The sequence below is a fragment of the Nicotiana sylvestris genome, chromosome 1, assembly GCF_000393655.2.
Source record: "Nicotiana sylvestris chromosome 1, ASM39365v2, whole genome shotgun sequence".
NCBI lineage: Eukaryota > Viridiplantae > Streptophyta > Magnoliopsida > Solanales > Solanaceae > Nicotiana > Nicotiana sylvestris.
The window spans coordinates 39,916,814-39,940,098 of NC_091057.1; the positions used below are offsets into that span (position 1 = coordinate 39,916,814).

Consider the following 23,285-nt stretch of genomic DNA (forward strand, 5'->3'; position numbering starts at 1 on the left):
TTACCAATTTGTGGAACCTAGCGGGTTAATATAAAGGTTCAGACTCGTAGTAGGTGATGAGAATTATAATGTAGCCAAACCCATAGGCATACCACAGAATACGAATCCTAAAAGGAGTGCAAATTTGTATTACAATTGCCTACTTTGCCACATTTATAATTCAATAACTTACGTTATATGGACCAGAGAAATCACATAGGGGAATTGCTGTTAGTATCATATTCTTTCAATGTATTATACTTTACATCTGTTCTGATATATTACAGAAACTATACTAGTCAGTATGATCGGTAAACCCACAAGGGTACAATAAATACATTTTTGCTATTTCTACATACTCTCAAGTTTGTGACTCATGTATGCACAATTCAGGAAGTGGAAACTGTAAAGTTAGAGTATCAGAATTACAAAAGAGCATCTCGTATCAAGCGTGCCATTACACGAGAAGAAAGTCTACTAAGAATCTCGGGAAGAACCTTAGCCGAGAAGCCTGGAAGAACTGGGAGAATCTCCTGGATCACTCTAGGAACAGTTGCTCCCTCCAAACCCTGAGAAAGAAATATAGTTATGATTAGAGGTGGCAAAATGGTTAAAAGAAAATAGTTATCCACCCATATTATCCATTAAGAAATGGGTTGGATAATGAACTTTTTAAAAACGGGTCGAATATGGATAAGACCCATATTATCCACTTAGAAAATGGATAACCAATGGATAACTAATGTGTTTAGCTTTTACATTTGTAAAGCCTCAAATTGGGGGTTCCTCAAGTTTGGGAGACTAGGAATTCTCCCATAAGTGATCATATTCAAGAAGCCATGGATAATATGGATATCCATATTATCCGACGGATACCCATTTTTATCCCTCTAAAATACGGGTCGGGTCAAATAATTTATCCCTTTTTGAATTACCCGTTTCGACCCGCTCATATCCGACCCGACCCGTATGTTTGCCACCCCTAGTTATGATGCTTTTACAGTAGATAACCTATATTAAATAGCAGCACTTTAGTTAACTTGAGCTATTTTTGTCCAAGATCCGGTACACCTTACATATTCAACCGATGTTGCTTGGATCCTTGGCGCCGCACCCATGTCAGATCCCCCAAAAAGGCATTACTTTTGGAGAATCCAACACACATCCGGCGGTATTTTTTGAGAACCCGAGTAACATAGTATATACAACATCAACAAAACGAAGTTACTTTGAATCTAAGTTCCCCATGAGTTCGAATTCAGATATACTGTAATATCACTAATTAGCGTTTTAGATCAGTAAGACTTAAAATATTGTTTTAACTTCTCATGCATATATAATCCATTTTCCATGGCCAGTGTACTCTGGTATATATTTTGTCTTTTTCTTTAACCTGCTTGTGAAATGTTATGATAGCCCAAGCTAGTTATGGTTTTTAAACCAATAAATTATCAATGAAAAGTTGACTCTAGCACACTCAGAGGAGCTAAGATTTCAGGAGACACATCTAAAACATTTATGGGAGTAGGAAATCTCAGAAATTTCTGTCAGCACATGATTTTAAACATCGGCTTTGATGAGTCTGAAGCAAGAATCCTAGTCTTCGGGGATAATGTCTCTCGCACAATATCACTATACACTACCACCCACAACGGCCACAATCACAAACAAAGAATTCTTTTCCATGTAGATACCAAGGTTACCAATTATCAATTCATAATGAAACAGGACCTTGGTAACATGATTTAATGCTTAACTAACCCAACTTGTGCAGAGCAATAGCAATTTGTCTGCCCACAGAGGTAAAAACATCGGAGCAAACCTCTTTTCTTGTGTTGTGTGCTGAGAGAATTACTTAATTCTTCCTAGGAGATAACTTGTCATAGAATAAAATTGAAATACCTGGTTTGATGCAGTCCCAGCAGTTAAGAATTGAACAACTTTTTGAACATTGTTTAATATGACTCTGTCCTCCTCAGTTACTGATGGTACAAGTGCAGCAGGTTTAATAGGTACGAAAGCAGGAACCATACTGAATACTGGAATTGCATTTTGAATTCCAAGGAATGCCATTATTTGCACCATCTGCTCCCTTGTTAATGCATCGATACCCTTCACTATCTGCTTGCATGAGAAGAAAATTATGTTGTTGAAATCCCAGACAAATATGGTCCCACTAAATATTATCATATAAGAACAGATGGGACTTTTGACAGCACTTTCTTATGATCTTCTGATAACCGAGACCGGGATTTCTAATATTGGTTCCGTATTATGCATGAGAGAGAAAATGGAATCAGCTACTACACAGAAAGCATACTGAGGAATATATTTAGGTAATGGTTCAGACATACAGGACAAGAAAGCAAGTGCATCTACTAGACATTACAGCAAAGCAAGTGGTCAATTGAAGTACATTTGCAAAGCAGATGCTACTCATATCACTACACTCAAATCAAATTAAAACTTCCAAAGTCACAAATGACTATCTTACTTTTCTGTCCTAAAGGTGTATTCACTTTCCTGAAAGGGAAAAGTTTCCAATATACCGTTCAATAACTTTTCGGAATCCTAGTAAAAGAAAATGTCAATTGGACTCACTTCTATGCAGAACAGGGTTAAATTCCTAAAGTAAATTTTAAGCACCCAAGGGTGTGGCCTAGTGAATGAAGTGGGTTGAGAACCATGAGGTCTCAGTTCAAATCCTAGCAGAGGAAAAACGCTAGGTGATTTCTTCCCGTCTAGCAAGGATTGGTGGACGAAATTATCGGGTAACTGAGTCGGTGCGAGATAGCAGGTATCTCGTAAAATTAGTCGAGGTGCGCGCAAGCCGCAAACTAACCCCGAACGCCACGGTTATAAAAAAAAAGATCCTAAGTAAATTTTATCTCCAGTTTTGAATCTGCCATTAATCAAAAACTACAACAAAACTTTGACTATTGCCCTAAAATCATGCGTAGTCAAACTACTACACTAAAAATGGGTCAGGAGCATGAATGTCTGATTAGAATATGAATTAAGTATGCGACTAGAAAGAACATCATCTGTCAAGGAGACAATATTGACTGTTCTCAAATCTGTGCACATACCTCATCCAAAAGGAATTCACGGAAAAAATTTCCTTTATCAGAGAGCAGAAATGCTAATGCAGCTCTGGTTTGAACTCGCTGATCTGCCTGATAAGCACTTGAAGGAAAAGGAATAATGCTATTTGTTTGACTTTGCAGAATGCCAAGCTCTGCCATTCTCCCATTCAAACTCTCCCCACCTCCGCTCTTAGCTGCAGTTATGAAATTCTCAAATGCTTGCATGACATCTATGAATCTTTCAGCATCAAACACACCAGATTTCCCATATATTGTGTACCGTAAAGCATTCCGTAACCGTGGAGATTCATCCGTTAGCAGTCTCTGCAGAAAAGGAAATGCACATAGTATAAACAATGAGAATACAAATTATCTAAAAGTGATACCTGAAGGAAGGAACTAAATTTTGCAGAGCTAAATCATTGAATAAATCTCCTCCAAAGTTTAATCTTCCAGATGAGTTATAGGAGTGTCATTTATCACAAGCGGTGTAGTAGACAAAGGTCCATGCTACTACCTTCGTATAATAGTTTGTCATTTTAATGAATGACAGGGACACAAATTCATCTTGTTGGACGGGAACATGGAACTGACGAACAGGTTCAAATAGATTCACTAACTCCAACAATTTCATGGACTCACATGACAACAAATGGACTGAAAACTTCAACATTACTATTAATATTAATAAAGCATACCATAATATTTGGGGCACTAAAAGGAAACTATCTATTGAACATCTCAATCTCACAGTAAAATTCAGGAGTTGAAGAGTCTGTTTCAGCAAAGGTCCTCTATCATAAAGTGATTCATATGTTATACGTTTCTGCTGTCTACCTACAAAAGTTAATTTGTCACAAGATAGTGACCCCTCCATCTCAAATTGAATATCCCACCATTGATCGGCATGAGTGTCAAGAAGAGCTAAAAATGTATATTATTCTAGTGTTAAAAGGCACAATATGTGGTGTTTGGGAGTGATTTTCTAGCTTGTAAAGAACAGAAAGGGAAAAGAGTCATGAAAAACAAAAAATATGGGTCCCATGTAAAATCTTTATCTCATAGAATAATAATGGCTTAAGGTTTCTTCCATTGAAAATGACCAATTCATAAGATGGACAAAAGAGGAAGATGCAGAACACATATAGGACCAAAGGAGTAACATATTGGGAAGTACTTCCTGCTTATATTAGTACCAGACTTAAATGAGCTCTACAACCCAAATTTAAACTATTTTGAGTAAAGCAGGAATTGTATAAGCAGGATAAAGACATTATCAATGGTGTTCGACAGCCTCCCATGTAAGACCCAAATGCATAACCAAATTTAGTCTTCAAGATTAGTATGTTGCAATTGTGAAACAATGCTATCAGCTAACATTGCAATACGCTTGCAAAGATGGCACTCGTTGTTTCAAGCAATTATAGCAATCTGAATCCATGTAAATGAAACAATATGAGGATAAATGAACTATGGCACAGTATGCGTGTACCTGTGCTATATATGGATAAGCTTCATCCACAATAGCAAAATCGGAGTTTCCCACCAACGCAATGCCCTCCAGCACGCCTATTGCTCGAATTATTAAAGCAAAATAGGGTGGTATTCTAAATGGATAATCAAATGTTATTTGTGCCAAATCTGCTGCCAGCTCTTGAAAGTTGAGATTTTTTGCTCCCCCACCTTCAAGTGCCTGATCAAAAACTTTGGCAAGCACAGGCAAAATGGGTTGCAAATTGACCCCTTCGGAAATGAAACCTAACTTCACAAAATCCTTGACTATGGCACCATAATCTCGATGAATAAGGTGAGCTATGGCTTCGATCATACCATATTTCTGATCATCTGTTAATTTTGTAACCAAACCTGCCAAAGCAAAATAACACTTATGTCAACCTACAGCAATCAAAGAATAATAAACTGATCAATAACAAAGGAAGTAAGCACCTTAGGCTGTTCTGCTCCCCTATCCCTTCCCCTACCCACCACCCACCACCCTTCTCAAAAGAAGAGAGAATCACACACAAAAAAAAAAAATGCAAGGTAGATATTCAACAGTTGAAAAACATGAAACTTCTGGAGAAATAAAGAAACTAATTGTTGCACAGGTGGTAGACGTTTAAGGTCGATATAGATACAATAGCTTCACTCATCAGTTACCAGCAGTGTATTAAAGGAATTGCAGACATAATGTGCACTAGCAGAGAATGAAACTAATATCCAACCTTGTAGAATAATTATTAATTTGCAAGTCATGATAAGAAGAATCAACAATAAACTACTGCTCAGGAAATTCCCAGATGAACGTCAACTTCCATGTCCTGTAAATCCAGGTTAAGATCTTCCATGCAAGAGAAAAACTGGGTTACGCCTAACCAAAAAGGTTATACACTAAGCAAGATATTTGCCTACAAAAATGGTATACTGATCAAGGCAGGTGAAGTATCATGTGGTACTATGCACATGAGCGTGGACCCTCAACCTATTAACTCGAGTACTCAGCAATTGGACATTCTCTATGACTCTTCCATTACAGCATCCCAATGAACAGCAACTTCAAGTGCCACAAAGCCTTTTTTTCTTGTTCTCTGAAACGGTAATAATTAAGTGCCATGAAGCACTAAAGAGCCAATGACATTGAAATGCTTTCATGTCGTTCTTGTTAAATGGGATCTCACAACTGTAGCTCATACAGACACAGATGGATTAACAGCTGGAGAAGTTCAGAATCTAGAGCAATGTACGACCGTGTAACAAGTTGCAAAGGCCAAATCAAATTGAGTTCCAAGGAAACTGAAGGTAGTTTGTCAATAGAGTTCTTCATCAAAAAAAAAATAAAAAAATTCATGAACTACTCTATAAAATATAGGGGAAAGAGGACGCCAGATGAACCTTCTTACCAAAGTCAAGTATAGCTAGCTTTCCATCTGGCGTACGTATTAAGTTCCCTGGATGTGGATCCGCATGGAAGAAACCAGTGTCAAGCAACTGGATGCCAAAAGGACAAAATATAAGATGGAGAACAAATTATAATTGTCAAGAGGGATATCTGTAGAAAAAGTACTAAATAGCTCAATCTGGAGAAAAAGAGGATAAGGCAGTAAAAACCAGCAAAATCAAGGAAACAAGATCTAAATGTTTTTTTCAGGATATGAAACTCAAAAGTTTAGTTAATATTTTGACATAAATTGTTAAGGGTTTAAGCGTTGCACCTGCTTAAGGTAGCATATGACTCCAACATTTACCAAATCACCTACATCACTTGCTGTGCTTTGTGATAGCTTCTCTCCATCAACCCATCCTGTTGTGAGAACCTTCCTTGAAGTATATTTGCTATATGTCTTAGGGACAACAACCTGTAAAAAGGTTTCCAATACAGGTCACAACATTGTTAGAGACAGCAAGCATCATAATTTCCTTTTAAAGAAATCTGTACTTTCAATTCGTTAAAGATATATAGACATATATGTACCCTTCTGCGAGTAAGTTCACAGACTTCTCTTTATCAAAGGTAATAAATTGCACATTGCTGGTTAGAGACAAAGTTCCTGTTTCTTATTCCCTGGAGAGATTGGAGGGTTATCCTCCTCTCTTTCTCACTTAATTTATTTTCTAATATTTTCTGGTGCTTATTTGTTTGGGGCACTGTGGGGTTGACATCAGAATTGCAGATACCTGAGGAAGGTCTTTTTTCATCATCTCAGCGAAAAGTGTTCCATTTTCCCCCTCATTCACATAATCAAGTTCTTCGAAGAAGCGGGCAGCCCATTCGTCCACCAATCCAACCACATCAATGGAAATCTTAAAAGCAGAAGCAACAAGCATTATTTCTTCCAGACCAACAAAGATAACAAAATAATGGAGAAATAGTAAATGAATAATCAATACCTGGGGAAACTTGCGAAGAACTAACCCCAAGTTCCGTATGATGAATAAATCAACTGTCACTGTCTCAAGGACAAAAGGTCTCTGTACTTTAACAGCAACCAAGTCTCCATTCTCTTTCAGCCGACCCTTATACACCTGTCCAAGGGATGCTGCCAATGCCATAATGAAGCAAAAGAGAAAAGATTCTTAATAAACTAGCGACTTAACATTTTAAAGAAGAAAAAAGTACAAGAAGAAGCTCTCACATTTAAGTTAACCCAACAAGAAGAGGATGATTGAGGAAATACATAGTGAAAATGAAGAAACAATTCAAAGAGCATTATCCAAAAAGAGAGTTTAGAGATGATAACAAAGATTACCAGCAGCAATTGGGGATGGAGAAAGCTCAGAATAAATGTTGTTCCACGGCTCTCCCAATTCCTCCTCAATAAGGGCCATAGCTACATCATCTGGAAATGATGGAACCTGAAGTAACCATGAAAACCTAAAGGTTCAGAAGGTGACAGTAAAGCTTGTTTTCAATTACACTATTTTGTCATTCGACAGTAAAGAAATATGTCAAATCTGACCTTATCACAAAGCTTCTGCAGCTCAGTCATCGCAACAGGTGATAGTATATCTGGCCGAATACTTAATGCTTGCCCTAGCTTTATGTATGCTGGACCCAGCGATGTTACAATCTCCCTCAACTCAATTGCTCGAGCAATCTCATTCTAATGATTGGGAAAAAAGCCATAGTCATGGGATGAGGAAAACAATTTAAAAAAATGTGGTACCATTTTAAATGAATGCATCAGAGCTCTATTTCAATGTTCACCAAACAACTGTTCCAACTCATTGAACTCTCTTTGATGACATAAAGAAGATTACCTATTTCCTAATGGAATTTCATAATGTTAACTAGTTCTACTAAAAAGTTACAGGGTCCCATCACATCCTGGTTCCTGGTTTTCTTTTATTTCCTACATTAATAGAGGGGCAATGACTCGAGCGGACCAAGCAAATTCGTTAATGTCACTGGTCTATTCCGCTTTTAGGAAATAGGAAGGCTCAAACCAAAATAATTACTGCTTAGCGACCATTTAAAAAAGAACGAATTTGAGCATTATTGGTGTTAGGACTCTATCAATTAGGGGTCGTTTGGTAGGGTGCATAAGAATAATGCTGAATATGGTGTATTAGTAATGCTGGTATTAGTTATGCTGACATATTTCTTATCTATTGTTTGGTTTGATGTATTAAAGCATTACACAATTTCTAAAAGAATTGTTTGTTTACAAAAATGCCCTCAAAACCAGTCCATCACTCTAACTTTTTAAAAGAAACATATGTTGAGAAATGTTTTTATATGAAAAAGTTTAAAAAAATTATTTGATTTGTCTACCTATATTGTAATATAGAACTAAATATTTATTTATAAAAAAGAAAATATGCTAAGTATTTATTTATTTACTAGGGAATAATTTTATTTTTCACAATTTGGATTATTTAAACTTGCATTAATATGATAACAAGCATATTTTAATAAAGCATAAATTTTGAAGGACAATTTTGTCTTTAACTAAGCTAATGCATGCATTAAAATCCATTGCATTGCTAATACCATGGTTTTCTATGCATTAGTTATGCATAGGATAACACCAAATAGAATGTATAACTAATGCTTGCATAACTAATGCATAGGTTCAAAATATCTACCAAACAAGGTATTATTAATACACAAAGCTAATGCATGCATTATTTTATCTAATGCATCCTACCAAACGACCCCTTAGTGTGTTACACCATGTTCCCGCCTTGTGACATGTAAAATTCTGAATTACAATTTAACACTTTAACCTAAAAATTCATTTTGATTTTCATTTCTTTGCCACGATCACATTTCTCAGTATCAACATATCCTTGTTCTTGTTAGGTCCCGTAGAGAACATTTACCTTCAATTACCAAATGAAGCTATGTAGAGAGGAGATTTAAAAAGAACACAAAAGAAGCTTAAAATGTTTGAATTTGAATGAAGAAATGACATCAGTAAAAGGTCGAAATATTAGCTCCTTGTCAATCATCCAATCAAGACTACTACAAAAATGGAAGAGTGTCAGACTTCTATTCAAGCACTGGCTGGCAGCTAATCTTCAGGAGGGGCCTCAATGACTGGGAAGTTGATGAATTTTCTCAATTGATGCAATTATTGGATAATGTAAGATTGGAGGAAAACAGGAGAGACTCATTAATCTGGGCATCAAGTAATGATGGTATTTTCACAGTCAACAGTTGTTATAGCTTGTTACAAAAACAACAAGGGCTTTATCAATCAAATTGGCCATGAAAAGCAATATGGAAGTCAAAAGCACCTATTAAAGTAGCCTGTTTTGGCTGGATTACAGCAAAGGAAGCTTTTCTAACTCAGGAGAACTTGAAGAAGAGGGGTTTTGTTCTATGTAACAGGTGTTACATGTGTGAAGAAGAGGCAGAAACAGTCAATCATCTACTCATCCATTGCAGAGTGGCAAAACAGTGCTGGGAGCTCTTCCTAAATATATATGATGTCAAGTGGGCAATGCCTTCCAGTGTAAAGAGTTTGTTGGAGACATGGCAACAACAAAAAGTGGCAAAAAGTCAACAGATAATATGGAGAACAATTCCTCTATGTGTGTTCTGGACAATGTGGTTGGAAAGAAACAGGATTTGCTTTGAAGGGGAAAGGCAGCATGTATCCAGGATTAAAAACAGATGCTTATTAAAGTTGTATTTCTGGTGTAAAAGACATGTAATGGAAAATATGGATTTTCTAGAGGAGCTAGGAGGAATGTAGTTGCTTTGCTGTATTAGTTTGGATGTTTGTAATTTTGTACCATCTTGGTACCTTTTAATAAAATCTTACCTTATAAAAAAAAATCCATCTTTCAGAAGCATAGTGAACCACATAGCACCCACAGGTATAGGATTTCAAAAATTATACCGTTACGAACAAATTAAACTACATGCTCGTATGTATCTCTACATGCAATTCACTAACTCCAGGAAAAATGGATAAGCACCTAGTGCAACTTACCTCTTTAACCTTCTTATTTATCACGTCCCAGGCAAGACGCGAAAGAAAACCTCCAGCAACAGATGTTAGCTGGACTATACGGGTAGCAACAGCACGTGGCCGTTTACCCCAATATGCAGAAATGCTCTTAGGATCATAAACCAAGGGCAAGAACTCACTGCTCTCATCAACCTGAAGAATTTAAAGATAAGAAACATATTACAATACATGTTGTTTTGCCAAATGACATCTTTTCCAAGCCAAAAGAGAAAGAACTTTAGATAAAAGGGAAATATCCATTAATATTTTTCCAAGCCAAAAGCTAAAAATCTTGAGATACAAGGAAAATATCCGTTCATATTGAAGATCCAACTCCTTGAGGCAGCTTTAATGATTCAATCAACTTGGACTACAATAACCATATTAGTATAAATTTAACTGTAATAGTCTTCACATTTGTGGAACCATAAATGACTGCAAAGCACCTTCTTTTGTATATAATTACATGAAATTCAGAACATAGTTGTTTCCAAGAGAACTAGAGATTAGGTACTATATGAAACCACACTAGAAAAAATCTTGATTCCAGAGACCATCAAAAACTAGTGCTTTTTTCCTCTGTAGGGATAGTCATCAAACTCCATTGCTTCTATAATATTTCAATCGACTATTTGATGGCAGGGAGAATCAACACCTTATGAATGTTCATCAATTGCACTAAATAGCTAGTTTCCCCTAGGCACAATGACTTGACTAAGGTCAAATATCCTACACTAATGAACCTGCCCACAAAAATTCATGAATGATCAGTTTCCTTTGATCTCTCAAAAGACACATCCACATCTACAAATTATTAATACAGAGACTTCATGTCATCTTCTCATCACAATAAGAATGTGAAATTATCATCACCCAAGACCCTTCACAAGCATGAAAGTTCGAATAAATATACTTTGATAAGGAAGTCAAATAAACGGACCTCCACTAGACGAAGCTCAATGTTATCATCAGCAAACAAGGAATCTTTCAGGTTTTGACCTCGAAGCCCCCTCATGAGTATGGCTAAGTCCTCATTTTCTTCCATTTGTGCTCTCACTCTTTTGATCTCTTGTGATACATCCTGCATTCTCTGCAAACCCACAAATATAAAAGTTCAATCAGCTATCAGCCAAATATCAGTATACTACTCACACCTACAATTCCATCTGAATAAACCATGTAATATTTTCTTTCTTATTACTTTCCAAAAAATACTATATGACTCAATAAACTTCCATCTAATCAACTTTTTTCTTGTAGATATCAGTGGAAAGGAAAAACTTTTTTTTTTTGGCCAGAAAGAAAATCTTCTTATTGCTGAATTAGTTAATTATTTTTCCATGTAAGAATACTAAGTTGAGTTTATTACCTTTCTTAATCCAAGTGTCAAATGTGAAATTTTGTCAAATTAAATAAACAGCGGGAGTACTGATAAAAAAATAATAACAACAAGAATTAACAAATAAATAATAAACATACACTAGTGAAAGTGGAGTAATCTGCAGCTTATTTTATTTCTCTAATTTTAAATTATTCTACCACTTCCTGAGCAGCCAAACAAAAATTAAGTCGGCAATCAGTCAAACATCAGTATATAACTCACTCCAATAAACCTATTTCAATAAACCATGCTTGCATGCTTTCTTATTACTTTCCAGAAAGAAACTATATAGAACTCAGTGAAGTTTAAACTTTATAAATAAAAGAAGCATTTTTAACAATCTTTTGGGTTGATATCAGCTTTAAAATATCTTCTTCACACTGAATTAGTTAATTTATTTCCATAGTAGAAAAAGAAGTTGGCTTCATTTCACAAAATTGAAGGTACATTTATTAATTTAAAGGACAAATGTGGAAATTTGTTTAATTAAATAAATAGGAGTAATGAATATTCTTTATATCGTCAGTGTCTAAACTTTAACTCATAAATTAAAAATTGAATTTGCATAACCTACTGTAGAAGTAGAAGCACCATTGACTGGCCTAGGAACGCCGTTGACCGGCTTAGAAGTCGTCTTTGACTCCGACGGCTTAGGTTCCGTCGCAATTGCCCGAACGGCGCCGTTTTTTCGCCGAATCCTCAACTTCTTCGATGACGATGATGATGAAGAAGAATAGAGACCACGAGAAGGCAGTGAAGAGCGACGCAGAGGATCAATTCTGCCGTAGACCAGCTGTGAAGCTGCGTCCATTATAGCAGAATCAAAGCTTCAAAAAATTATACAAAATGTATATAAATATACAAATGTATATGTATGTATAGATTTTTTTGTGTGAAGCTTGAATGCACAGAATTTATCAAATTTTATTTCACTGTAAGAGTGAAGAGGGAGATTGTGGGGGAGTAATATGGTAGTTGAAAAGGCAGACGTGGAAGAATGTGGAACAAGGAAAATTTGTTTGGAATTGAGGGACTATAGTGCAATTTTATTTGGCGGGATCTATGTACTATTCTCCGCCGTTCGTTTTTTTGGAGGATTTGCTTTTTGGTCCTTTCTTTGCATTTTTGTTGATTTTTTAGTTCTCTAATTTTTTATGCCACATTATTTCATGTGGACAACAATTTACCCCTTTAAATAGTTTTTTAATTTTTTTTTGTCTTGCCTAAATTATGGTGAGAAGTTTGATATTTTGTTGAATATTTGCTTCAAATTTTGGCCAAGAGTGTCACCTAAAAAAGTGAGATGTAACTTCAACAATGTAACCCTTTTTTCCTATCGTCTTATCACATCAACAACAAATCTCTACAACAATAAATAAAATCAAATAAAAATAATTAAACTATTCAGTACCATTCACTTATTCTAAATCCAACATGATGCAAGTACATATGACTCGTCACTATAGGGGCCTATCATAAATATTTTTCTCATTTCTTATTCTTCTTTTAATTTCATTCATGCATAGTTACTATTTCACATTTTATTTACCTCCGCTATTCATCTATCACCTTTAACTACTTTGTGATTATTATTTTTATTCGTGGATTCAAGCTATATTATCATTTCAAAGTAGATTTAAATTATTCAAAATAGTGAAAAAATTAATTTTGGCTGTATTTTTTGTGGTATAAGTATTCGAGACTACTAGACGACGAAAATAAAAAAATTTACTTACTATTGTTCTTTAAAATATTGCATAAATCTTTATGAGCAAAGTTACCAACTAAATGCAACATAGTCTTAATACTATTATCATAAGAAAATATCAATTAAAAACACATACAAATTTTATTAAATAGGTTAATGCCTCTTATTAAGATACTCTCACGTATTTTTTAAGCTAAGCCAAGCCGCTGAAATGAAAACAAAATTAAAGTTTCTAAACACGTCAAGTTACATCCAATCACACCAAAGTACAAGCTTTTAAGAACATGGCACAAACTTTTTCTGCATGCATTTATCTAGCCAAACAATAATGACTCTGTCAATGCACCAATCCTCCTAAATAATACAGTAATAGTAATAATAATAATAATAATATATTTTAAAAAAAGAGAACTCTTATATTTCTCATGCTCTCCTTTTTTTTTATCCTTCTTTTACCTAAGGTTTGGCCCTAAGGAAAGAAAGCTCCAGAGAGAGATTTGCTGTGGTGAGGGAAAATGGATAGGTACCAGAAGGTGGAGAAGGCAAGAAGGGTAGAGGAACCGATAAAGGAAAATGAGATCAGAGTCACTGCTCAAGGTCTTATTCGTAATTACATTAGCTATGCCACCACTCTTCTTCAGGTACTTCTTTTTTTGCTTAATTTCTTCCATTTGTTGCTTGTTTTGAGTGTATTTTCATGTGGGATTTTGTAAAGATTACAACTTTATGATGTTTTCTTTTTGCTATGTTTGCGTGATTGAATATGAGTGTATTTTCATGTGGGGTTTTGTAAAGATTTCAACTTTATGATGTTTTGTTTCTGCTATGTTTGTGTAATTGAATTTGAGCTTAGTTTCATCTGGGGTTTTGTAAAGATTTTAACTTTATGATGTTTTCTTTCAGATTTTGTGGCTTTTGGAGTGTTGAAGTATTTTCTACATTTGAGTTTGTAGTATTTTTCCTATCTTGTAAAGTTTCTATTTTATTACTTTTTTTTCCTTTTTTGCTTAATTGTTTTTCCATTTGTAGCTTGTTTTGAGTGTGTTTTCTTCTGGGATAAAGATTTCAACTATATGATGTTTTTGGTTCAGTTTTTGTGGCTGTTGACATATTTTCAAATTTGAGTTTGTAGTATTTTCTATATCTTGTAAAGTTTCTATTGTTTTTGGTCCCTTTTCTTTGTCCTTTTACAAGTGTGGTGAAGAAGATAAAAGAAACTTTTTTCCCCCCCTATATTTATGTTTAATTATTTGAGCCTAGTTTCATACCGAGATTAGGAAAAGTTTCAAATTGATGTTGGGTTTTAGTTTCTTCTTTTATTCTTGGTGGCATTTCAGTGTTGAGTTTGTTTTGATAATTAGGGAAGATCAGTCCCAAATGGTTAAAGATGGATTTTCTATTAGTTTGTAGTCGTTTCCAAGTCTCTGATAATTAGGGCGTAGGATTCCAACTCAATGTCTAGACTTGATAGATTTTTGATATTGCCCTCCTGGGATGAGCTGGTGCCCAATGTGCTGCAGATTCCATTACCTAGGCTGACTTCGGATCATTTGTCTATCTTGCTATATGGATGCAGAGGGAGGGGGGGCGTGCTCCTTTCCGATTTGAGAACATGTGGTTGAAAGTGCCAGGATTTGATGACAAAGTGAAAGAATGGTGGACAAGCTACGGGGTATCAAGGACACCTTCATTCCGTCTTTCAAAGAAGCTTAAATTGTTCAAGGGAGATATTATTAGGTGGAATAAGGAGATTTTTGGAAGGGTAGAGGTTAAAATGAGGGAGCTTATGCACGAATTGGGGGAGTTAGAGAGAGGGGAAGGGGCGAGGGAGCTAGATGAATCTGAGAAAGCGAGATTGGGGGAGGTTAAGAGGGAAATAGCCGAGTTAGCAATAGCTCAGGAGACTAGTTGGCGGCAAAAATCGAGGGCGCTCTAATTAAAGGAGGGGGATTCGAATACCAAGTTTTTCCACAGGGTTACGGTTGCAAACTGAAGGAGAAATTTCATAGAGTCCTTAGTTGTAGATGAAGTGAGGATTGCGGGAGAGGAGGACATAAAAGGGGCGATAGTGGGGTTTTCAACTGTGCAGTAGATGTCCATTATGTGAAGAGCATCCGGAAGAAGTTGGCCATCTCTTCTTGCATTGTAGGGTCACCAGGTAGCTGTGCAATATGTTTCTGGTAATTTTGGGCATGAGTTGGACCATGCCAAAATCAATTGTTGAGCTCTTGCAAGGTTGGAGCAGAGAGGGAATTAGTAAGAAATCTCTAAGAACTTAGAATACCATACCTCAAGCCATCTGGTGGATTGTCTGGCTTGAAATAAATAATAGAATTTTTGAAGGCACATCGAGCAATATTCACAGCCTTAAACGGAGATGTATTTTTTTTGTTAGCTTTTTGGTGCAATCTGGTAATTGAACATGATGTAGATGGAATGCTAGATACAATAGTGGGTTTGCACAACCTGTAATTATGCCTGATGCACTGGCTTAGTGCATAAATTTATAATATCTTTAATTAATTATCAAAAAAAAAAGTATCAATGCTTCTTTTATTACTATTGTGCCTAAGAAAGAAGATGCATATTGTATTAGAGACTACAGGCCTATTAGTCTCGTGGGGAGCATTTACAAGATTATTTCTAAAGTGCTCTCCAATAGACTCAAGAAGGTTCTTGACGTGTCTGTTTCGTCATCCCAGAATGCGTTTGTGGAAGGTAAGCAGATCCTGGACGCTGCTTTGGTGGCAATTGAACTTGTAGACTCCAGGAAAAATAGAGAACCCGGCTTACTATGCAAGTTGGACCTTGAGAAGACTTTCGACCATGTCAATTGGGAGTTCCTGGATTTCATTATGATGCGGATGGGGTTTGGGGTAAGATGGAGGGGATGGATCAAGTTCTGCATTTCCTCAGTTAGATTCTCTGTCTTGGTTAATGGTAGCCCATGTGGTTTCTTTGGCAGCTCCAGGGTTCTCAGTCAAGGTGACCCCCTACCCCCACGCTATTCATTCTAGTGATGGATGCTCTGAGTAAAATGATGGATCGTGCGGCAGGCGAAGACTTCTTGAGAGGATTCTCAGCTCCGATCGGGGTGCTCAGTGCCCAAAGAGTCTCTCATTTGCTTTTTGCGGATGACACCCTTGTTTTTTATGATGCCGATATGGATCAGTTGACCTACCTGAAACAGGTCCTGCAGTGGTTTCAGATAGTATCAGGACTCAAAATCAACCTCGGCAAGTGTGAGATTTTCCCGGTGGGTGAGGTTGCTAATATTGGTGCTTTGTCTTATGTTCTCATATGTAAGGTGACTTCTCTTCCCACTACTTACCTAGGTTTTCATTGGGTGCTTCGCATAAGGATACTACGGTTTGGAATCCAACGATCGAAAGGGTTGAAAAAAGATTAGCAGGCTGGCAGAAACGATACTTGTCAAAAGACATTAAGGAAGTGCTTATTAGCACTTTATCGAGTATGCCCACCTATTACTTGTCCTTGTTGCAAGCTCCTGTGAACATAACAGAAAAGTTCACAAAAAAACTGGAGCGACTTCAAAGAATTTTCTTTGCAATGCGGCGGATGGAACTAGAAAGTTTCATCTAGTGAATTGGCAGACAGTCACTTTCCCATAGAAGTGGGGTGGACTTGGAATAAAAGATCTTAGGGTATTCAACAGAGCTTTGTTGGGGAAGTGGCCGTGGAGATTCGGGGTAGAAGAGCATGCTCTAAGGAGGGAGGTCATAGTAGATAAGTACGATTCCACGGGAGGGGGTTGGAGGACCAAGGCAATCACAACACCTTTTGGGTGTGGCATGTGGAGGAGCATCATGAAGAATTGGGAAGCCTTCAATGGCAACATCACTTACAGGGTGGGACATGGAAGGAGAATCAGCTTTTGGAATCATACGTGGTGTGGAGAGGATACTCTGAGGGTTTCTTTCCCCACGTCTTTAGAGTTTCAAATCAGAAGGAATTGATGGTCCAACAGATTCGCAAGGAGCATGAAGAGGGGGTAGTATGACACCTCTTATTTAGAAGGAACATGCAAGATTGGGAGATTGCGGAGCTCCAAGATTTGTTGGCACTGCTATATGGGCAAGACATGCCCTAACCATCTTGTGATTCGTGGAGATGGTTTGTTCACCGTAAAGTCCTTTTACCAGAGTATGTTGGTGAGAGAGGAGGCCATTTTTCCATACTCCTCGATCTGAATTCCTAAGGCTCCCATGAAGGTGTGCTTTTTTGCATGGCTAGCGGCGATGAGAGTGATCTTGACTGCTGAAAATCTGCGAAAGAGAGGAATTACACTTGTTTGTTGGTGCTAAATGTGTAAAAGCTCGGGGAAGAAGTTGATCAGCTTTTGGTCCTTTGGTTTGTGGAGGGCAATCCTGAATTTTTTTGGTGTTCAATGGGTGATGCAAGTAAAGGAAATGTTATATAGCTGAGCCGGTTTCCGTAGAAGAAGAAAACAAAAGGCGTGGAAGTTCACCCCGTTAGCTCTCATATGGATAGTTTGGGGGGAGAGAAATATGAGAGCTTTTGAGGGGATTGAGTCTTCTTTTTCACATCTTAAGAATAGTCTTTTATCTCTGATCGCTTTTTGGTGCACTCATATAGCCGCTGCTTGTATTGAAGATTGGACGTCTTTTGTAGAGAATTATGTTTTGATGTAAATTCTCTACTTTTTGGTATACTTCTTGTATACAGGAGTTTCTTCTCCCTTTTGATTAATGCAATTTACCTTATCAAAAAAAAAATGGTGAAAGTTGAATTGAAGAGTCTAAAGTTGCATTCTAATTCATCTTACCTAAGTTTGTTAGTTCTGAATTTGGCATATGGAATTTCTAGGTTACAATATTTTAAATTTGAAGGACTAGACTTCTCTGGCTGTCTAACTTCAAATACAGTAGCTACCAAGATTCCAGTTAATAATAAAAATGGACTACTTTCTATAGGTCATTGAGCTCTAAAATGATGTATAAGAAGAATGTGCAGACTTGATACTTCTAAATGAATCGTAAAAACAATCATAACCAATTGGAATAGTCAAAATCACCACCAGATGTTGGGCCGGTTCCTATGTTTTACAACGAGTAACTGTGGGAAATACTATTGAAAGTTATTAGGCCTTGAGGCAGGTGATTTGGAATTCCACACTCTGATTTTCATCAAACAAGTTTTGTTTTTCCTTGTGGCTACGTGGTTTCTCAATTGCACGTCAGTGTATCTCTAATGCTACGTTTGGGCACGTGTTACATAAATTAACCTGAATAATCTTTTTCTGAGCCTGATCCCCTTGTGAACTTGTTTAGTCATGCAGATGCTGGTCAAGTAAATTAAATCTTGGCTTGTCAGGGTATTCTCCCTATCCAACGTAGGAGAGAAACTACTCATTATCAATATCTACTTGGAGGCTGCTAAAAATGGCATTCCTTCATTTATTTGCATTTGCATCAACTGTAATCTATGTGGCTATGTCTTTTTCTGAAAACGATATCAGTGAAGGGAAGGGAAAGCTCTAGCTAAACATGTATATTTTTTGTCTAACTTTTCAGTTGGTGACTTTATATTGCCTCCTTGTGCAATTTTCTTGTTATACATTGTTGCTTCAATGCACAAAGTTTCTTATTTTTCCTTTTCTTTTTCTCAAATTAAAATGCTGCTGAAAATTATTTGCCTTAACTCAATGTTATGGGTATGTATATGTTATTCTGCATTGCATGACATTCATAGATATATCTCTACTGTCATGTTCAGGACCAACGAACAAAGGAAATTGTTTTGAAGGCAATGGGACAAGCTATCAGTAAAACAGTTGCCATTGCAGAGATTATAAAGGTATTGTCAGCGGGATGCCATTTTAATTTGCTAAGTACAGGATTGACAGCTGATTTTATTTGCACGATTTGTATCTGTAAAACAGAAGAGAATTCCCGGGTTGTATCAAGATACATCTATAAGCTCAACTACCATAACTGATGCATATGAGCCCATTGAAGAGGGTTTACAACCGTAAGTTCATGTTATTCTTGTTTCTTGTTCCTTCTTATATGTGCTTCAGTTACAGAGAGTTGATTAATCTCTTATGTATGCTTGAGTAGCTTGGAGATGACTCGTCAGGTCTCCCTGATCACAATTACTTTGTCGACTGTAGAGTTGGATAAAAGCTCTCCCGGGTAAGCTTTACAAACATTATATCTTTGTTTTGGAGGGTTCCTCCCCTCCATTTTTCTGAGGAAAAGATTTTGAATACACTTTATATGTTCTCTAACTTGGGGTGAATGCTGCGTATCTAGCTACCAAGCCCCGTCTGATTTTGACCCATCAAAAGCAGACAACCAACAACTACAGCAAGCAAAACAAGTGTATGTTCCTTCAGATGGTAATCAAGGTAAACACCGTTAATGTATGAGTTGGATTACATATTACCCGTAATTTTGCTGCTTGTTTTCCTTTTTTCCCCCTTTTGATTGATTTGGAGAATTTTGAGATTTCACATGTGGATAATTGGCATTGCGTCATTCAGCAATTAGTTTTCCAAGCACAAATCCTGTCCTTAGCAATTGTGAAGTTTATCATTTATGTTTCATGATTGGATTGGAGCTATATTTCATCGTTACACTGCAACCAATATTTTGCAACTGTTTTAATGTGATTATTTTTTTTCTTACAAAACATGATATTCAGATTCATATGGTGTACGTGGTAGAGGTCGAGGTAGGGGCAGAGGCAGAGGGCGAGGAAAGGGACGCGGCTGGGGTGGTTATGGAAACTACTACCAAGGTATTGATTCGTATATGTTTTATACATAACTGATTTCATTTTTATGTTTTTTTTTAATTACATAGGGGCTAGGGAATGGGAAGGGGAAGGGGGATGATGATTCAAATCCACACCTTGTGTGGGGAGACTCATGTCGGTTCCACTAGGATATTAGCTTTGTCTATTCTGTATTTACTTTATCTTTGAGGTTAGATTTCTTCCTCTGGCCTGCATTCTAACTAATACATGCTATTAGCAGATGATGGCGGATATTATAATCCAGGTCGAGGTGGTGGATTTGCAGATAATGGTGGAAATTATAATCTAGGTCGAGGTGGTGGATTTGCAGATAATTGTGGATATTATAACCCAGGCCGAGGTGGCGGTAGAGGTAGAGGTTGGGGATACCGTGGTAAGTTCTAATTCAATGCTGCCATAATATCTCAATGCTTATATATCGAGACTAAGAAGATAATATAACCAGTGTTGTCAAAGGTTCGCTTAAAGCGCGCTTAAGCCTTAAAGCGAGACTTAATACACGTTGAGCGCTTCGCCTCGCTTTGGCGGCACTTCAGTGTCACATCAAGATTCTAAGACATACTTTTCCTTGCCAATGAGTGTAATCTTGAAAAGGCGACACTGAACAATTGATATTTCACTTTATCATAATTTTTTTGTCCATATATTTATTATTCATGCTTATAATTATTGGTCTTGGACTACATATACACATTTTTACTTTTTCTCCAGTTGCGCCTTTTTTCATTAAAGCCCAAGCTTTATTTGCGTTGTGCGCTTAAAGCCCCAATGGGCCTTGGAGCTTTTTTGCGCTTTTCGCCTTTGATAACACTGAATATAACCTGCATGATACATGGTACTAAAAGAAAAAATAGTTATAATAGAGTTCGAAGTTGTTTTACAAAGAAATCAAATTTGTCGCCTACATTGGGGCGGAGGAGAAATTTTGAAAATTTACCCGACACTTATCTCTAGGTTTTCTTGACTTCTTTTTCATGTTACAAAAAGTTTTTGTATAGATTTGGTAGATGACACAAGTAAAATGGCAGCCCGGTGCACTAAGCTTTCGCTATGTGCGGGGTACGGGGAAGGGCCGAACCACAAGGCTCTATTGTACGCAGCCTTACCCTGTATTTCTGCAAGAGGTTGTTTGACTTGTTTCCATGGCTCGAACCCGTGACCTCCTGGTCACATGACAACAACTTTACCAGTTATGCCAGGGCTTCCTTTTATTTTGAACATTCTTTTGGATAAATGGCATCTTTAGTTTATAACTTGGCTGCTAATGCTAAAAGCTAAAAGCTAGTGAATTTTTCTCTTTCTAGTCGAGGCCAACACGAATCGTAATGGCTTTTTGTTTATTTTTTATCTCTGTTCTATCTTTTGTCAGCAGGTGTTTCTACTCCTAGTTGCAGAAACAACACATTACCTGTATTTCCAATTAAAAAGAGAATAAGTGAAGTACAACAAATGAAACTGTATGTCTTACATCTCTTTACTTTTGACGTTTTGGTTGTCAACAGGCACGGGATATGGAAGGGGCAGAGGTGGAGGCTGGGGTGGTGGCAGAGGTTATAGTCGTGGACGAGGCCGAATGGGTGGTCGGGGAAGGGGTGGTGGAAACCAAGACTAATCTGTTTGAGCTTAAACCTATAGCTTGATAGCAGAACCACTGGTGTAGTATGAAACTTTTTGGGTGAATTTTCATGCAGTTTTGTTGATGTTACTTGGCAAAGGTTTTGTTGTTTGGTGTTTTCTTTTGCTATAGCTGGAGAGCCATTTGTTGGCTCTTATATTCCCCATGATTCATTTTGTTCTTTTGGTGATGCCCTGTAATAAGTTCTCATTTTTCCAGTGTATATAGACTATTTACTTCACTTTCCTCTCATAATTAATACTACATTTAAATCTTTATGTTTAAAATGTCAATATTATCAAATTCGTTGATTTAGGCTAATAATTAGTCTCCTTCTCACTTCTAATATTCATCTAGAATAAAATGTAACGCAAAAATATAGATAAAAGAAATACTCTTTCCTTTAAATTGAATGCCTTATATTTAACATTGGCAAAATACTTTACCACCCTCCTAAACTTGACACGGATTATTAGTTACAGTCTTAAACTATTTGTGGTCTTAATTAACCCCCTCAACTTGGCCTTTTGAGAGCCATTACCTCATGGACATTGATGTGGCAAAGAGTGTGGGTGCATTCGCTTGCCATGTAGATTTTTCTGTATATGTGACATTTTTTTTGAAAACTAAAATATATTTTTACCTTTATAAGTATGTTACTTTTTTAGATAATTTTTTTCGAATACAATTTATAATAAAACTTGGATAGAACTACATTATTTAGGCTAAAAATTTTATTTGGCTAAAAATAATAAAGTTTTAGTTAATCTTTTTTTTTTTGAATTTGACTTGATATTAAAGATTTATACAATTGAAATAAATAGTCAAGTCATCTAAAAAGTTATAAAAATACATAGTTTGAAATTAATTATTTTGGCTATAATTTTTTTTATATAGCTCTAAATTAGGATGCTCTCTCTCTATATATTTTTGTTTACAGATTTTACATGTAAAAAGGTAAAAATACACAGTTAAAATAAATAGTTATTGCATCAAAAGACGAAATAAAAAAAAGTGTACAATTGCAAGAGATAACATATTCTATGGATACACTCTTTTTATTTCTTCTTTTGATGCAATGACTATTTATTTCAATTGTATATTTTTACTTTTTTCAAGATAAAATCTGTAAAAATATATATTTTTAGATCACCAAAATTTAGAGCTATATAAAAAATTATAGCCCAAATAATTAATTCAAACTATATTTATATAACTTTTAGATGTCTTGACTATTTATTTCAATTGTATAAATCTTTATTGTCAAGTCAAATTCAAAAAACGATTAATTAAACTTTATTATTTTTAACCAAATAAAAGAATTTAGCATAAATAATGTAATTCTATCCAAATTTATAAATTGTATATTAAAAAAAATATCTAAAAAAGTAACATACTTAAAAAGGTAAAAATATATTTTATTTTTAAAAAAATGTCACATATGCATAAAAATCTACGTGGCAGGCACATCCACACTCTTTGCCACATCGACACCCAAGGGTACTGGCTCTCAAAAGGTCAAGTTGAGGGGGTAATTAAGACCACAAATAGTTTAAAACTATAACTAATAATTCGTATCAAGTTTAGGGAGATGGTAAGGTATTTTGCCTTTTAACATTCAGTTCATGTCAAAAATAATGTTAACCTTTAGTACCTGCAAATTCTATCAGGTATTTACATGAAACTGACTCTTTCTTCATTGTATACTACCTCCGTTCACTTTTACTATAAAAGTGGACTAATAAAAGTAAAAATA

At 36.1% G+C, this 23,285-nt stretch overlaps 2 protein-coding genes across 2 annotated transcripts; one reads left to right on the forward strand and one right to left on the reverse strand.

Moving 5' to 3' along the window:
- Positions 1 to 196: 196 nt before the first annotated feature.
- Positions 197 to 12,411, reverse strand: LOC104240763 (uncharacterized). The gene is made up of 13 exons (XM_009795647.2): positions 11,980 to 12,411; positions 10,965 to 11,114; positions 10,007 to 10,177; positions 7,523 to 7,666; positions 7,313 to 7,418; positions 6,954 to 7,102; positions 6,741 to 6,866; positions 6,278 to 6,421; positions 5,966 to 6,053; positions 4,558 to 4,931; positions 3,069 to 3,389; positions 1,882 to 2,100; positions 197 to 548 (listed from the first exon to the last, which is right to left on the reverse strand). Exons 1-13 carry the CDS (start codon positions 12,214 to 12,216, stop codon positions 405 to 407), a joined length of 2,373 nt encoding a protein of 790 aa, XP_009793949.1. The 5' UTR covers positions 12,217 to 12,411; the 3' UTR covers positions 197 to 404.
- A 1,141-nt stretch (positions 12,412 to 13,552) lies between these two features.
- LOC104240764 (uncharacterized) lies at positions 13,553 to 21,816 on the forward strand. The gene is made up of 8 exons (XM_009795649.2): positions 13,553 to 13,754; positions 18,871 to 18,951; positions 19,037 to 19,125; positions 19,215 to 19,289; positions 19,410 to 19,504; positions 19,801 to 19,896; positions 20,135 to 20,287; positions 21,417 to 21,816. Exons 1-8 carry the CDS (start codon positions 13,629 to 13,631, stop codon positions 21,524 to 21,526), a joined length of 825 nt encoding a protein of 274 aa, XP_009793951.1. The 5' UTR covers positions 13,553 to 13,628; the 3' UTR covers positions 21,527 to 21,816.
- The last annotated feature ends 1,469 nt before the right edge of the window (positions 21,817 to 23,285 follow it).

Bases quoted from the DNA above. Each gene is read 5' to 3' on its own strand.
- LOC104240763 (XM_009795647.2), bottom strand. From the start codon at position 12,216: ATGGACGCAGCTTCACAGCTGGTCTACGGCAGAATTGATCCTCTGCGT. The intron at 7,103-7,312 runs GTAATCTTTGTT...TGGCATTGGCAG, and splicing joins TCCATCCCCAATTGCTGCTG to CATCCCTTGGACAGGTGTAT. The intron at 549-1,881 runs GTATTTCAATTT...TTTCTTTCTCAG, and splicing joins CTGGGACTGCATCAAACCAG to GGTTTGGAGGGAGCAACTGT.
- LOC104240764 (XM_009795649.2), top strand. From the start codon at position 13,629: ATGGATAGGTACCAGAAGGTGGAGAAGGCAAGAAGGGTAGAGGAACCG. The intron at 13,755-18,870 runs GTACTTCTTTTT...TGTCATGTTCAG, and splicing joins ATGCCACCACTCTTCTTCAG to GACCAACGAACAAAGGAAAT. The intron at 19,290-19,409 runs GTAAGCTTTACA...CTGCGTATCTAG, and splicing joins TTGGATAAAAGCTCTCCCGG to CTACCAAGCCCCGTCTGATT.